Below are 15697 nucleotides of genomic sequence, written 5' to 3' on the forward strand. Positions count from 1 at the left end.
TTGTTCCCCACTTCTGATGTCTGACTCTCACCAAACAAAATATGACTCACCGTCTCTTCAGCACAAGGATTCACTCCTAGCTCATCAGCTGCAGTCGCTTAAGTGCAAACAGTATACAGTATTTGGGAGATAGTGGGTTCGAATCCCACTGTCGGCAGCCCTGAAGATGGTTTTCCATGGTTTCCCATTTTCACACCAGGTAAATGCTGGGGCTGTGCCTTATTAAGGCCACGGCAGCTTCCTTCCTACTGTTAGCCCTTTCCTGCCCTATAGTCGCCGCAAGACCTATCTGCGTCGGTGCGACGTAAAGTAACTTGTAACAAAAACAGTGCTTTCTTCAGGAGGTACGATCGTCTAGATCCACAGTGAAAAAATGCCGTCACAATTATTTTTACAGGTCTTATGCAGGATAACCACAAATATTTGCAATATATCTGACTGATTCATGTGAGATTTGCCATAACAGAAGTCACCTCCAATTGGCTTGATTACTTACTCTTAATTGCATTTTTCTCAGCCTTGTGTATTTCTGAACACAATACTGTAATGTGCGATTACCACAAGCTAAACAATGAACATTTGATTTAAAGTTTTTCGACGGGTGATTAGGTCCTTAGCCTTTGCCCTCCTTTCATCAAGCGTCATGTTGTTAGTTCCAAAACATGTTTCGCTAATCATTAGTTTTCCCACAGATGAAACAAGATTCAGCTGAGCTGCTATAAAGGAAGCAACTTGAGTCTCATTTTGTATTTAATTTGCTTCTCTGGCGTAGAAGAACAACATTTCTTCTGTTGCATTTCTTTCGCATCCAAATTTCCAAAAACTGCCTGAGCCAACAGAATCTTGGACTTCAGATTTGACAAATTTCATAAGACATTCCAACCCAGTGATATTTAAACCTCCTACATTTCCAGCTTGTTTGGAAAGCTGACTTATCTGTCATACTATCAACATTTATTGGGGCAGACTGGATTCTACGAGAGGGAACAAGCACATGCACACGCCAAATTCAAAGTACTCAGAGAGAGTAATTGAGATCCATAAAATATAAAGTGGAAGTTTATCCTGCTGCGTAACATTTGCAATTACCATTTTTAAAAGTTCACTAACTACATCTACAATAGAAGATCATCTCTGACATAAAACTCTTTCAAATCTTCAATGCTGTCTGCGGGTAATTATGAACCAATTATATATGGTTCAGTCTCCTCTTCCATGGATTGTATTAAGTACTGAAACGTATCGCTGTCATGTATGTGTTATCTTGATGGATATTTTGAAACTGATACCAAATTCCTAAACAACCTTTCAGATCTGCAAAACATTTCTTTAATGCTACTATAGACAATTTGTAAGTTATCTTATTATTAAGCTGACTCAACATCTACCATTCTAATGCAGCGGCTATACTGAGAAGTGAGCTAATTGTACCAATTGAAACAATTTCGCATGTTCTAACTTTAATAACTTCAAAATCGTTATAGTACTTCTCGGTACTTTGTCTCTCTGCTATTACAATCTGGTCATCTTGGCTACTGTCTAATAACTGGTCCATTGTTCTTGCATCCAACACGAGTAACTCTGCCATTAAAACTTCTAGGCTAGCAACATTCGATTTAGGCAACTTACGGCTCCCATAGGTTATTTATGTTGAAAGACGCAATAAAAGTCTCTTATTTCTTTGCTACACATTGCCGAACTGGCAATTCTTTCCATCTTCTGCCGTTTATGACTGCATCACTTTCAGTACTACACACACCACTTCTTTCCTTCCTTCCTTCCTTCCTTCCTTCCTTCCTTCCTTCCTTCCTTCCTTCCTTCCTTCCTTCCTTCTTGGACAGGAAGGCTTGATTATATACATACAAATTCCTTTAAAGAAACATTGGAAGACTATGGTGGGATCAAAATTAACGGGAAAATCATCAACAACATCAGATATGCAGATGATACCGTTGTCATAGCTGATGACATGCCTGCCCTTCAGTGCATGATAAACTCCTTAGTTCAGCACAGTGAAGAGTTTGGATTGTATGTTAACCCCTCAAAGACGAAACTGATGGTGTTCTCTAAGAAGACAATTCGGACAAATCTCACAATAAAAGATAAAATAGTTGAACAAGTGTCTTCTCTCAAATATCTGGGTACCATCTTGGATGACCAATGTAACTCCAAACGGGAGATAATATCTAGAATTGAGCAGGCCAGGAAACAATTCATTACCATGAAGAAATTCTTTGTGAGGTCAGATCTCAGTCTCCAACTACGAATTCGTATGATCCGCTGCTATATATTTTCTGTTTTCCTATATGGATGTGAAAGCTGGACTCTGGATCCAATCATAGAAAAACGTATTGATGCCTTCGAAATGTTCCTGTATCGCCGTCTCTTGCGGATATCCTGGGTAATGAAAATCTCAAATGCCGATGTCCTTCGTCGGATGAAAAAGCAAAAAGAACTACTGTTCACCATAAAACAGAGGAAAACGCAATACCTAGGACATATCATGAGAGGTGAGAGGTATCAGTTATTACAGCTTATTATCGAAGGGAAGATACAGGGGAAGAGATCTGTTGGGAGAAGAAGAAATTCATGGCTGAAAGACCTTCGAAGATGGCACTGCTGTACTTCAGAAATGGTATTCCATTCTGCGCTGTCAAGATCAGAGCTAGTTACGTGGATCGCCAACCTCCGCTCGGAGACGGCGTCTTAAAGAAGAAGTATTCCTTCACGTCGGTCGTTACCACTTATTAAAAAGTAGGGAAAATCGTATGATTAATTATCTGACTGTATTTCATATCATGTTTACCAAATTTATAAGAACCGTAACCATTAGCGTGCATCCCATTTCACATATTAAGGTAATGGGACCAGTAGATGACACTTTAAGGGAAATTTCAGACACAAATATTCATATTGAATTTCATGTAGGGTGAACTATTAAATTTATTATTGATTTGTTTACTTCAGTAATCCCTTTACATAAAAATATAATGAAAATAATAAATGGATTCTTTCCCAACTATAAAATCGAACAAGAAAAACAGGTATGACAAGTCACCAGTAGATGGCATCTGTCTTTAGCCATTGCGCCAGTAGTTGACACATCATGACACCAGTTGTTGACAGTTTGTTTATAAAAAGTTACTAACCCACAAACTTTTCATTATTCATATATAGAAAACTTTAAATAAAGGGAATACAAAGCAATACTGAAACAAGGTTATATCATTGAACCAGATATCTTAAAATGTGCGATATTTATTAATTTCTGATATTCGATAGTGTCCTCTGTTAGTGTACAATTTGGGGCTTGAAATCACTTCCTTTATATCTTCCTTATCATACCAACACACATCGTCAGATTTTGGCCACTTCCATGCATTAATTCCTGCCACGGCCATTACTTTGATATTTGCCCGATTTGTATCTAACTTGTAAATAATTCCATAATATTCACCCTCATAATCACATATCACATAAGCTCCCTTACGTAAATTCGTTGGGGCACTTGTCAAAACACGTTCTTCTGATTCACTGTCATTTTTTGGAATTTCAGTCAACTGAAGCCCCTTCTTGGCTTTTTTTCATTTCTAATTCAGCACATTTTTTCTTTATGGTTGCTCTTTCTCCTTTCAATCTCTCTGCTTCATCTTTTGCTTTTTGCTTCCTTTCCTGGAATAACTGCCAATCTTTTGATACCACAACACTTGGAATTTTTTCTTTCTTTCTTTTTGGTGTTGTTGAAGGTAGTTCTTTAGGGTAAAATAACGCTCGTTTGAAGGGAGAAGGGACATTGCTTGTGGAACATTCTGCACCAGTAGCATTGGTATGATGATACCTATTGCCCTCAAGTGAAGGTTGCAGTGTTGGAGTGATTGAAATATTTTCTGTTGGATATAGATTCTGTGTTGATGTTGAGGGGATGGGCTGAAGATCTGATGATGATCCTTGAGTTGGTGACTGAGTTGTGGAAGGAGAAACCTCTGACAATGACAGTTCATTTTGAGGTATATGTGCTGTGTTTTCCTTTGCAACTGCCAGAATAGTAACTTGATTCATGACAGTAGGTGTGGAATCAAGCACTGGTATGTCCTTATAGATTACTAATGGGCTGTTCATCATGGGAGGTGAGTGGACTTCAACAATTTCCACCAACTTCCTTCACAATAAAAATAAGTTTCTGTCCTCTTCTTTAATGACTTCTATCCAGCTGCCACAGTTTTTTTTCTGCTTGAAGTATTCAATTTTACTTCCACCAATTTGTTTTTCCATTACTTCTATGGCTACTTGGTATTCATGCCACATGCTGCTGGGTTGCTGAAACACTCAGACTTCTTCCTTCCCTTCAGTGGAAGGAATCTTAGAAAAATCAATGGCGTTTGGATGCTTTGGATGCGTATGCTTAATTCCTGGTGCCTCTTCATGAATGATGTGTACCAGGATTTGCTAGGTTTACCATCAGTAAACGGATTGTCATGCTTTAATTCGTGCACTAATCGTTGCACGCTCACTAAGCGTTCGGTTTTTTGTTATTGGGAAACCAGCTTTTCCCATTTTCACTATCCAGTCATTCTTCATTTAGAACATTTGGTGGGTCCATTTTTCTTCTGAAAGGCGTTTGTTCACTCTTGCATTTTTTTGCAAATGTTCATCAATGTTACACGTGGAACACAAAATCAAGTAGCTGCAGTGGTATATGGTGTGTCCTTTTTAACTGCTTCGATGGCATTTTGCATTGACTCCAAGGAGTATTTAAAAAGTGATCATTTCCCCCTGGCAGGCATGATAAGATAGATACAGGACTCTGAAATTAATAACAAAAGCAATGTTTAGCTCAGAGCATGACCTGCAAATTGAACATACCTTCAACAAACTGTAGCAACTGAGCTATATCATTACTTTATCAGAAATGTATATATATGGAATGCACTTAAACACACATGTACCTAAATTTGATAACGTTTAACAAATTATGTTAATTCCGACTGAAGTTAAATAGATCAAAACAGGCCATACCCTCTGTCCTAAGTGTGCGTATAACCGTGTCATGGTTTATAGGCGTACATAGACTGCTACTTATCAGTAATGTAATATTCCATCACATTTAAGTTTTCCTTTCCTTCCTACAATATAATTTACCAATTAGAGATTGATATGAAGTACTGTATTCAGCAGAATTTGCTATCACATTGAAGTATACACATTCAGGCTGTCATGTCAACTACTAGACCCATGAGGTCTTGTGGACGGGTTGAGAAGATGGCATACCCTGCCAACTACTAGTCCACTAGCTATATTAGGGACCAATAGATGACACTAACAATATATTTCTTCAGTCGTAGTTATAACTTCCGAATATGCTAATATTACACTCCCCAAAGAATGTATTTGGTAAAAATGAATCAAATGACCAAGGTACAACAAAACCCTGCCCAGCAACATATCTGTATTGTTACTTCCTCGTTAACACTAACTTTAAGCAGACGCCATTTTTACATCTAATGCTTATACGGCTCTTTATAAAACCTCCTTGGAAATATGGAGAAGGTACTAATATATTTCACTTTATTTCATATGCTGCACTCTGGAATCATAGAAGGGAACTATTGATTGAAAACGATTATAACTTCCCTTACAAGCTTAAGAATTGGTTTAACATCTGCAAGTGCCATCTACTGGTCCACTGTCATCTACTGGTCCTTTTACCTTAGGCCTAAAAATACAAAAGAAAACAACAAAATCTTTAAGAATACTTCACCCATGCGTATGTCACTCAAATTCAACCAGATCAAATTAATTAAAACCCGGAAGAACAATACTTTTATATATGTGTTAGCTGAGGACACTAAAGAAGATGGTCTATCTAAAGTGGTGGAGCTAATAAATGTGAGGTTGAAGATCAACTGCAGGGATATAGACGAGATTCATAGAATGGGGAAAGCAAAAGGCAAGAGACCAGTGAAAGTGAAGTTCGTATTAATCCTATTAGTGAAGAAGATTTTGTATAATACAAGCCCATTGAAAGATGAAAAATTATGGATCAAACAGGAGCTGGAGAAAGAAGCCTATAGGAACCAGAAAACGCTACAGCTCCATCTGGGAAATACAAAACTATTAGTACTGTTTCCGAACCACCATTATTAAAGCTCCCTCTGTGGATCAGTGGTAGAGTGTCTGCCTTGGGATCCCAAGTCGCGGGTTCGAAGCCCGGCAGAGGGAGTAAATTTTTGAACGGCAAAAAAATATGTGACACTTCATAACATTTGATGTCGGCATGTAAATGATCTCTGGTGACATATTTGGTGCTCATCCGACAAAATTCATTAAAAATCAGTCGTAGACGTCCAAGAGAGGTTCGGTTCACTCCTCCATCTAGTAGACCTAGAGTAAAAAAAAGGAGCGTCGAAATTGAAGAGCAGGCAACCAGATGGCGTTAAGTTAAAATGCCTACACGGGCCATACGATTATTATTTTTTATTTCATAACTTTTAAACACAGAACTTAATGATGATTTACATAAATTTACAATATATGTCTTCATTATTCTCTTCTACAGTTGTAATCGTGCGAGAGAAGAGGAAGGTTGTTAACTGAGTGAGTGCTGACATGGGGATCTCAATAGAATTGTACCGGGCGACGATAGGTCGTTGGCACCGTAGAGGCAGGCTCACGAGGCGCAACATGGATTTCAGTGCCGGAAAGCAGGTGAGTCTGACTTCAATTTTGATGGCTGCATCAGTGATGGCAGTGTTGTTGGACATTGGAGGGGTCGAGATGAACCCCAGACCTGGTCCTGCTAGTACGGTTGGATGGGAGGAGATGGAGAAGATAAGGGCAATCGTTAAGGGTCAAGCAGAACAAATGAGAGAGTTACTATGAGAGCAAGCCAGTGAACAAAGAGAAATAATGAAAGAGGAGATAGTCAAGGTGACAGAACTGGTGGTCCAAAATAATAAAGAAATATCAAGTTTGAGGGATAAGGTAGGAAGAATGGAAGAAGAGATAAAAGACTGAGGTGGCAGGAGAAAAAGCGCCAGCAGGAAACCCGGAAGAAAAATATTTTTGTATATGGGTTACCTGAGGATACTAAAGAAGATCTTGTATCTAAAATGCTGGAGCTAATAAATGAGAGGTTGAAGATCAACTGCAGGGAAGGCGATATAGACGAGATTCAGAGAATGGGGAAGGCAAAAGGCAAGAGACCAGTGAAAGTGAGGTTCGTATCAACCCCATTAGTAAAGAAGATTTTGCCTAATACAAGCCGATTCGAAGGTGAAAAATTATGGATCAAACAGGAGCTGGAGAAAGAAGCCTTTAGGAAACAGAAAACGCTACAGTTCCATTTGGGAAAAGCTAGGCGTGCAGGATTAACTGCATACATAAACGGTAGGCGACAGCAAGTGGACTAGAACATGGGGGGTGGAGCATTTAAAGAATATGTACCAGTGGCGGCGCGTGACTTTCATCACTGGGGGTTCAAAAGAAGAAAAAATTGCCTCCCCCCCAACCTCTCCTCTTCCCATCTCCGCCAGCTTCTCTTCCATCGTGGGCCGTAACCTCCTAAACTAAGATGACATAAGTTCTAGAAAGTGATCAAATACGAGAGGAGCAGAAAATACGGTAGGCCTACATGCCGAGTTTTACCACATGCAAAATAAGAAATAACTGCTTCATTGAAGTCCGCAGAGTCTCGAACAAAGTTCCTTTCAATTGACAACATAGCAAGAGCAATAAGTCTATCCTCGGTCATTGTGCTGCGCTAGAAAGTTTTTATTCACTTCAGGGTAGAGAAACACCTTTCTGCTTCCGATGTCATGGGAATAGTAACAACTATATTTAAAAGTTTTCATTGGTATTACCTTGCCGCTATTCTTTGCCTCAATGATTTTTGAGTTAAGTTTCTCTCCAAAAGGTAATTATTCCAAAGAAGGCAAATTAATAGGTGTTTAGTAAGTAATGATATATTTGGGACAAGATATTAATTGGAATTTGACAGTTTAATGTGACTTTTGGTAGTAACGATGCTTTTCAACACTAGCGCTAGCTACGTGCACTATTCTCCGTTGCCTAGTCAAATTCCCGTAAGGCCAACAGATGGCAGGCACATACCCCAACAACACGACTAGCTAGTCTTGAGATAGTGGCCTATTGCGCATGCGTAAAGAACAGAGATCCGTTTCTGCGATATCCTGGTCTTGCCTTAGTGCTGGCTTTCGTCCCCCCGCACCTCGCCACTCCCTTCGCCTATGTACGGACGGAGAGATCGCCTTTGCAAGGGGGTTCATTCCAAACAAGTATCCAGCCACAGACCTTGCGCAGCTCACATTAACTGAAAGCCAGTACGAGTATATTACGGATAGAGGGACTTAACAAGAGCTTCGAGATTGACAAGGGAGTTATGAAAATTACGTAGTTGAGTACAATTTGATATCAACTGGAGGTTCATTACTCCATTGCGCTATACCAGAAACCGCCACTGATATGTACAAAACAAAGAGTACAATGGTCGATGAGGAAGGTGAACGCACGAGGCAGCAGAGATCAGCAGAATGCGGAGCAGTGAGCGGCGACCAGGAAGTGAATCGAAGAGGACAGAGAAAGGAAGAAGCTGACGCATTGACAACCAGTCACGAGTGCAGTCCTGGTGACCTACAGCGGCAGTTGAGTGCTGACTCCGCGAGAGACGCAACACCGAAACGCAGACGTGTCAGTCTGAAGGACTTCTGGCACAGAAAAGGTAATTTAAACGAGGGTGGCCCCGACAGGGAATGTGTGAATACACTAGATGAGAACTCTGACGAACTGGGTGTCACTAGGATTATGAGGTCCAAGACGGGCAGCCAGAGTGAGGGGCAGGAGAGGAAGAAATAACTAGAGATAACAGTAGGGTGCATCAATATTGAAGGTTTTACAAGTAACTTACAGAATGAATCTTTTAAAGAGTTGTTACGAAGCTTGCATATCCTTGCGTGTGTGAAAACCTGGATTCCACCGAAAAGTAAGGTAGAAGTAGAAGAGTTTACGGTTTACTATAAGGCAAAAGAAAGACGTTCCGGCAGAGGCAGACAGCCGGGTGGGATAATGGTTATGGTTAGGGAGGATTTGCAAGCTAGAATAGACCATACTGAATCAGAAATGGAGGATATGATTTGGATTTAAATAAAGATGTACGATGAGAGTGAGAGAGATTTATGTATCGGTTTTGTCTACAACCCTCCTGAAGCCTCTCCATTTGCGAAAAAGGATTTCTTTGATGAGTTGGCATTAGAAATTAATAGAATTCAAAATATTTTTGAGGATGTAGATATTCTAATAATGGGGACCTTCAATGCGAGGGTTGCGGGTCAGTAGCCGTTGTACGACAAAGAGGCAGAAGAAGTTTATGTACAAAAAGAGTCAGTCAGGATAAGGGCTGTAATAAAAATGTAGAACAGTTTTAGAGCTGTGTGGTACGATGGAACTATATATATTGAATGGATGGTGGCATGGTGACGAATTAGGGACCCTGACATACATAACGGAGACAAGGGGCAGTATCATAGATTTGGCGCTATGCTCTAGAAATGCATTGCCTATGATTAAAAGCATGAAGGTTAAGGAATGGGGAGAGTCACATAACCTACCAATTATTGTCAGAGTAAGTGATAGGGAGGGGAGGGCAATAACAAGCAACACGATAAAATTCAAGGAAACATTAGTAACTAAATACAGGTGGAGAGAGGAGCTAAAGAAAGAGTTTATGAACTATTATGAGGGAGAAATAGGTCAGATAGTGAACGTTGGAATAGACTCAATGATCGAGAATAACTTAACGAGTGCAGCAGTAAAACTAACAGATAACACTGTAAAGATGTCATGGGGGAAGATGAAAGTAAAGGAGGGGGAGAATAAAATATGAAAGGTGTGGTACAATGATGAATGCAGGCATAAAAGTATGAAGTACTGAAAGCGTTGAAGGCGTATGGAAAGCACGGGAAAGAAAATCATGGGATTGAACTTTATAACTTGAGAAAATAATATAGAGAAATATTGTGTACAACTAAGTTTGAATGGCAGAAGCAGAGAGTTGTTGAATTGAATAGTAGTTCAAAACCGAATGAAAGTAGAAAAGTTTGGAGTACAATTAAGGGGATCTGCGGAATGCAGAAACTTCCTCGGCAGGCTGAAATAAGTCAGGCTATCTGGGAAGAGCACTATAAGAAATTATTAGGGGTTGAAGATGAGTGAAGACCGAAAGTAGAGAAAAACGGAATATTGGTAAGGACTATGGTGTACTGTGCTTGCATTAGATAAGGAGATATCGATAGAAGAAGTAAGAGAGGTCTTAGGGAAAGCCAAGAAAGGTAAATCAGGAGCGATTTCGGGCATCACTAACGAATTTTGGAAACGGGTAGCGAACAAGAAAGATATTCTAGAAAGTATTGTTAAATTATTTAACAGAATATGTGAAGGGGGGAGGTGAGATTACCGAATCTTGGCAAGAGGAAGTGATCTGCCCAATCTACAAAAGAAAGGAGAATCTAACCCGAATAATTATAGGGGCATATCGTTGTTGGATACATTAAGTAAAATATACGCAGGTGTGTTGGCAAAAAGGATTAGGAAATGGGCGAAGGGAGAATCGAATCTGGAGAGACTTCAGGCAGGCTTTACAGAAGGAATGAGAGCAACTGATAATATATCTGTAGTGAAAACAATAATCTGGTCTTATATCCTCTATATACACTGACTGACAGAGCAAATGCAACACCAAGGAGGAGTGGTTCGAAAGGGATGAAAGTTGGGGAAAAAACAGAGACGGCACGGACGAATAATTGATGTTTATTTCAAACCGATATGCAGGTTACACAATGCGCACGGCATCGACTCAGTAGGATGTAGGACCACCGCGAGCGGCAATGCACGCAGAAACACGTCGAGGTACAGAGTCAATAAGAGTGCGGATGGTGTCCTGAGGGATGGTTCTCCATTCTCTGTCAACCATTTGCCACAGTTGGTCGTCCGTACGAGGCTGGGGCAGAGTTTGCAAACGGCGTCCAATGAGATCCCACACGTGTTCGATTGGTGAGAGATCCGGAGAGTACGCTGGCCACGGAAGCATCTGTACACCTCGTAGAGCCTGTTGGGAGATGCGAGCAATGTGTGGGCGGGCATTATCCTGCTGAAACAGAGCATTGGGCAGCCCCTGAAGGTACGGGAGTGCCACCGGCCGCAGCACATGCTGCACGTAGCGGTGGGCATTTAACGTGCCTTGAATACGCACTAGAGGTGACGTGGAATCATACGCAATAGCGCCCCAAACCATGATGCCGCGTTGTCTAGCGGTAGGGCGCTCCATAGTTACTGCCGGATTTGACCTTTCTCCACGCCGACGCCACACTCGTCTGCGGTGACTATCACTGACAGAACAGAAGCGTGACTCATCGGAGAACACGACGTTCCGCCATTCCCTCATCCAAGTCGCTCTAGCCCGGCACCATGCCAGGCGTTCACGTCTATGCTGTGGAGTCAATGGTAGTCTTCTGAGCGGACGCCGGGAGTGCAGGCCTCCTTCACCCAATCGACGGGAAATTGTTCTGGTCGATATTGGAACAGCCAGGGTGTCTTGCACATGCTGAAGAATGGCGGTTGACGTAGCGTGCGGGGCTGCCACCGCTTGGCGGCGGATGCACCGATCCTCGCGTGCTGACGTCACTCGGGCTGCGCCTGGACCCCTCGCACGTGGCACATGTCCCTGCGCGAACCATCTTCGCCACAGGCGCTGCACCGTGGACACATCCCTATGGGTATCGGCTGCGATTTCACGAAGCGACCAACCTGCCCTTCTCAGCCCGATCACCATACCCCTCGTAAAGTCGTCTGTCTGCTGGAAATGCCTCCGTTGACGGCGGCCTGGCATTCTTAGCTATACACGTGTCCTGTGGCACACGACAACACGTTCTACAATGACTGTCGGCTGAGAAATCACGGTACGAAGTGGGCCATTCGCCAACGCCGTGTCCCATTTATCGTTCGCTACGTGCGCAGCACAGCGGCGCATTTCACATCATGAGCATACCTCAGTGACGTCAGTCTACCCTGCAATTGGCATAAAGTTCTGACCACTCCTTCTTGGTGTTGCATTTGCTCTGTCAGTCAGTGTATATGCCTTTGCTGGCAGGACCTAGTGTTTACAGTGCACTATGTCTTCTGGTATAGGCTAGAGCAATTTTGTTACTTTCATAGATCTGTCTCTGTCTTATCTTTGGCTTTGACAATATGAAACTGACTGAGGTGTGAGTGGTGGTGGTGATTATTGTTTTAAGAGGAAGTACAACTAGGCAACCATCCTCTATATAACACTAATCAGAGGGAAAAATGGAAGGGGTCCGACACTTCGAAAAATGAAGGTATCGGCCAAAGGAAGACATGGGCCGCGAAGGGCATGAAAATTAAAGACTCCCTAGCCCTCGCAAACCTAATAGCGTCGGGGTCGGAAGAGAACAAGAGTTGACCATGGGAGGTCGGATAGGATAGATGAAAGTGAGGAGCCTGGCACAAACTGAGGTATGAGCGATGCTAGTAATGCAAATCCTTATGCAGCCAGTCCCTGCTATGAATGATGTGAAAATGTTGCTCATCGGGTCGGTTGGTGTATGCATTTCAGTGGGCTTAGCAGACTAATATGTAATAGCAACTCTGGCTCGGTGAAGAAAGCAACGGGAAACTACATCACTCCTCATTTCCCTAGTACGCCTCTTCAGTGATGCCTAGGCCATCTATGACAGCTGATGGCAAAGCTGTTGCGGATCCCACTAGCGGCATCGCTGACGGACTGAACATACATATCCTCTATATCAAAGGATTCTCTGGCAAATTCATAAATTAGTCTGGACGGGGCGTATCGCGACAGACATACAATCTTCTTCCGAAAATCTGCCTTTGATTTTTCAATTTCTTTTATGTTGTTTTTGGTGAGATAGTGCCAAATGATTTGTATCCCATAGGTTGCGATGGGACTTATTTTACTAAGGAAGATCTTCATAGCCGTGTCAATTGATATTCTTCGTAGCAGAGAGTTGAAATCATTAACCACTTTCAGGGGATTCATAGGACACACCGGGCGAGTTGGTCATGCGGTTAGGAGCGCGCAGCTGTGAGTTTGCATCCGGGAGATAGTGGGTTTCAACCCCACTGCCAGCAGCCCTGAACATGGTTTTCAGTGGTTTCCTATTTTCACACCAGAAAAATGTTGGGGCTGTACCTTAATTAAGGCCACGGCCGCTTCCTTCCCACTTCTAGCCATTTCCTATCCCGTCGCCACCATAAAACCTATCTGTGTCGGTGCGACGTAAAACAACTTGCAAAATTCCAAAGACAGAATATCGGTGGCGACAACTCTGCCACCACTCCTGAATATCGTGCGGACCGTCCAGTCCATGTTTAACTGGAGTTTGTTTCCTCTTGCCCAGGATACCAATAGCTTCCGGTATTTCTGTAAGTCTTATAAATTGGAAGAGCCAAGGGCCATGTCGTCTGCATAGATATGTGGAGAAATTATGCCTTCGAATACCTTCAGTGTTTCCACGACGTCTGAAGTAATGGGGTTAAATAAGAACGGACTAATCGGGTCACCCTGTAGAGGTGGTGGTGGTGATTACTGTTTTAAGTGGAAGTACAACTAGACAACCGACCTCTATATAACACAAATCTGAGAGAAAAATCGAATGGATCCGACACTTAGAAAATGAAGGTATCTCCCAAAGAAAAACAAGGGCCACGAAGGGAGTGAAATTGAAAATTCCCTACGTTTCGAGTGCTGTAATACCGTAGAGGTCGGAAAAGAACAAGAATTGACCAAGGGAGGTCGGATTGGACAGACGAAAGTGAGGAGCCTGGCGTAAGTAAGTGAAACGAAGGCGAGGTCTGCTAAGGGCCCGTGGTCGCCAACCAACGCTGTAACAAAGTAAGAGCCTCTGTGGTCCCGTAAGTCATTCTACCGCACCCATTCACAGTAGTCTCAATGGCTGTGAGACCGCCATAAGAGGGATAACACTTTAGTGAGAATTTTGGCATAAAAGACCATCCCTGTAAGTTATCAATAAAATACAGTGGAAGTTTATCATGCTGGGTAACATTTGAAATTCTCACTTTTAAAACTTCTCTAACGTACACCTGCAACAGATCATCATCTCTGACGAACGACTCTTTCAAAGCTTCAATGACTTGGGAATAATTGTCTACTGTCTGCGGGTAACTATGAACAATCTCATGTGGTTCAGTATCCTCTTCCATGGACTGTACTAAGTACTGGAACTTACCACTGTCACGTAATGTGTTATCTTCATGGATATTTGGAAACTGATAAAAAAATCCTAAAAAATATATTTGAGATCTCCATTAAATTCATTTAATTGTCTTTAGACAATTTTGTAAGTTATCTTATTATTTTGACAGAACGTATTCCCTTCTAATACGGTACGTTCAATTTCACTGAGAAGTGAGCTAGTTGTACCACTACTTAAAAGAAGTTCACATGTTTTAAGTTCAATAACCTCAAAATCACCACAGTAATTTCCGGTACTTTGTCTCTTTGCTGTTATATTTTGGTCATCTCGGAAATGAATACCTTATACAACACGTTTAGCTCTACCATTAAATCTTCTGGCCTAGCAACATTCGACTTAAGTACGTTAGTTACTGTTCTCAGAGGTTATTTCTGTTGCAAGAAGCAACTAAATACTACTTCTTTTTTCTTTTTTTGTTCTGTAATTTACAGCCGAACTACACTCACTTTTCTTTCCTTCTTAGACAGAAAGGCGTGATTAAATAGACAAGTATTCTATCACGTTGGTTATCACAACTTGTTAAACAATAGCGGATATCGTTAGATTAATTATATCTCAATTTCATTTTATTTCTTATGAAATGTATAAACAGCCCAATCATTAGCGTACATGCTATTTCACATATTAGATAATAATACAAAAGAAAACAACAAAATATTAAAGAATAGGTACCTCAATAAAAGACATGTCACTCAAATTAAACCAGATCAAATTAATGTAAAACAAGCCTCCTGAAAGAGAATACAATTCAAAGTATAAATACAAAACTATTAGTATTGTTTTCAAACCATCACCATCATAGCTCCCTCTGTGGATCAGTGGTAGAGTGTCTGCCTAGGGATCCCAAGTCGTGGGTTCGAAGCCCGGCAGAGGGAGAAGAATTTTTGGAAGAAAAACATTTGACACTTTATGTCATTTGAAGATAATTAAGATATATATATATCTTCATTATCTTCTATATATATATAGTAAATGTATATAAATTAACATTAAATTCTATTTCCTCTATGTAAAGTATCGAAATACGAGCTATATTACCAACTATAACGTTGTGAAATAAATAAATAAATAAATAAATAAATAAATAAATAAATAAATAAATAAATAAATAAATAAATAAATAATAATAATAATCGTATGGAGTCAGTTACCGTTCGTAGGCATTTTAAATTGACGCCATCTGGCCGTCTGCTCGTCAATTTCGACGCTTCGATTTACTGTAGGCCTACTAGATGGCAGAGTAAACCGTCTCTTATATGTCTCTGGCTGGCTTCCCCCTGTGGGTGGGGGTGGTAGGATAACACCCACGGTATCCCCTGCCTGTCGTAAGAGGCGGCTAAAAGGGGCCTCAGGGGCTCTGAACTTTGCAG

At 41.2% G+C, this 15697-nt stretch overlaps 1 protein-coding gene across 1 annotated transcript in view; it reads left to right on the top strand.

Moving 5' to 3' along the window:
- The first annotated feature begins 8502 nt into the window (after positions 1–8502).
- The window catches only part of LOC136885325 (uncharacterized), a 74311-nt gene continuing 67116 nt past the window's right edge, over positions 8503–15697 (top strand). Inside the window, exon 1 of the mRNA XM_067157837.2 lies at positions 8503–8737. Coding sequence (XP_067013938.2) covers positions 8503–8737 — 235 coding nt within the window. The remainder of the gene's footprint in view (positions 8738–15697) is intronic.

This window comes from Anabrus simplex, chromosome 14, assembly GCF_040414725.1.
Source record: "Anabrus simplex isolate iqAnaSimp1 chromosome 14, ASM4041472v1, whole genome shotgun sequence".
NCBI lineage: Eukaryota > Metazoa > Arthropoda > Insecta > Orthoptera > Tettigoniidae > Anabrus > Anabrus simplex.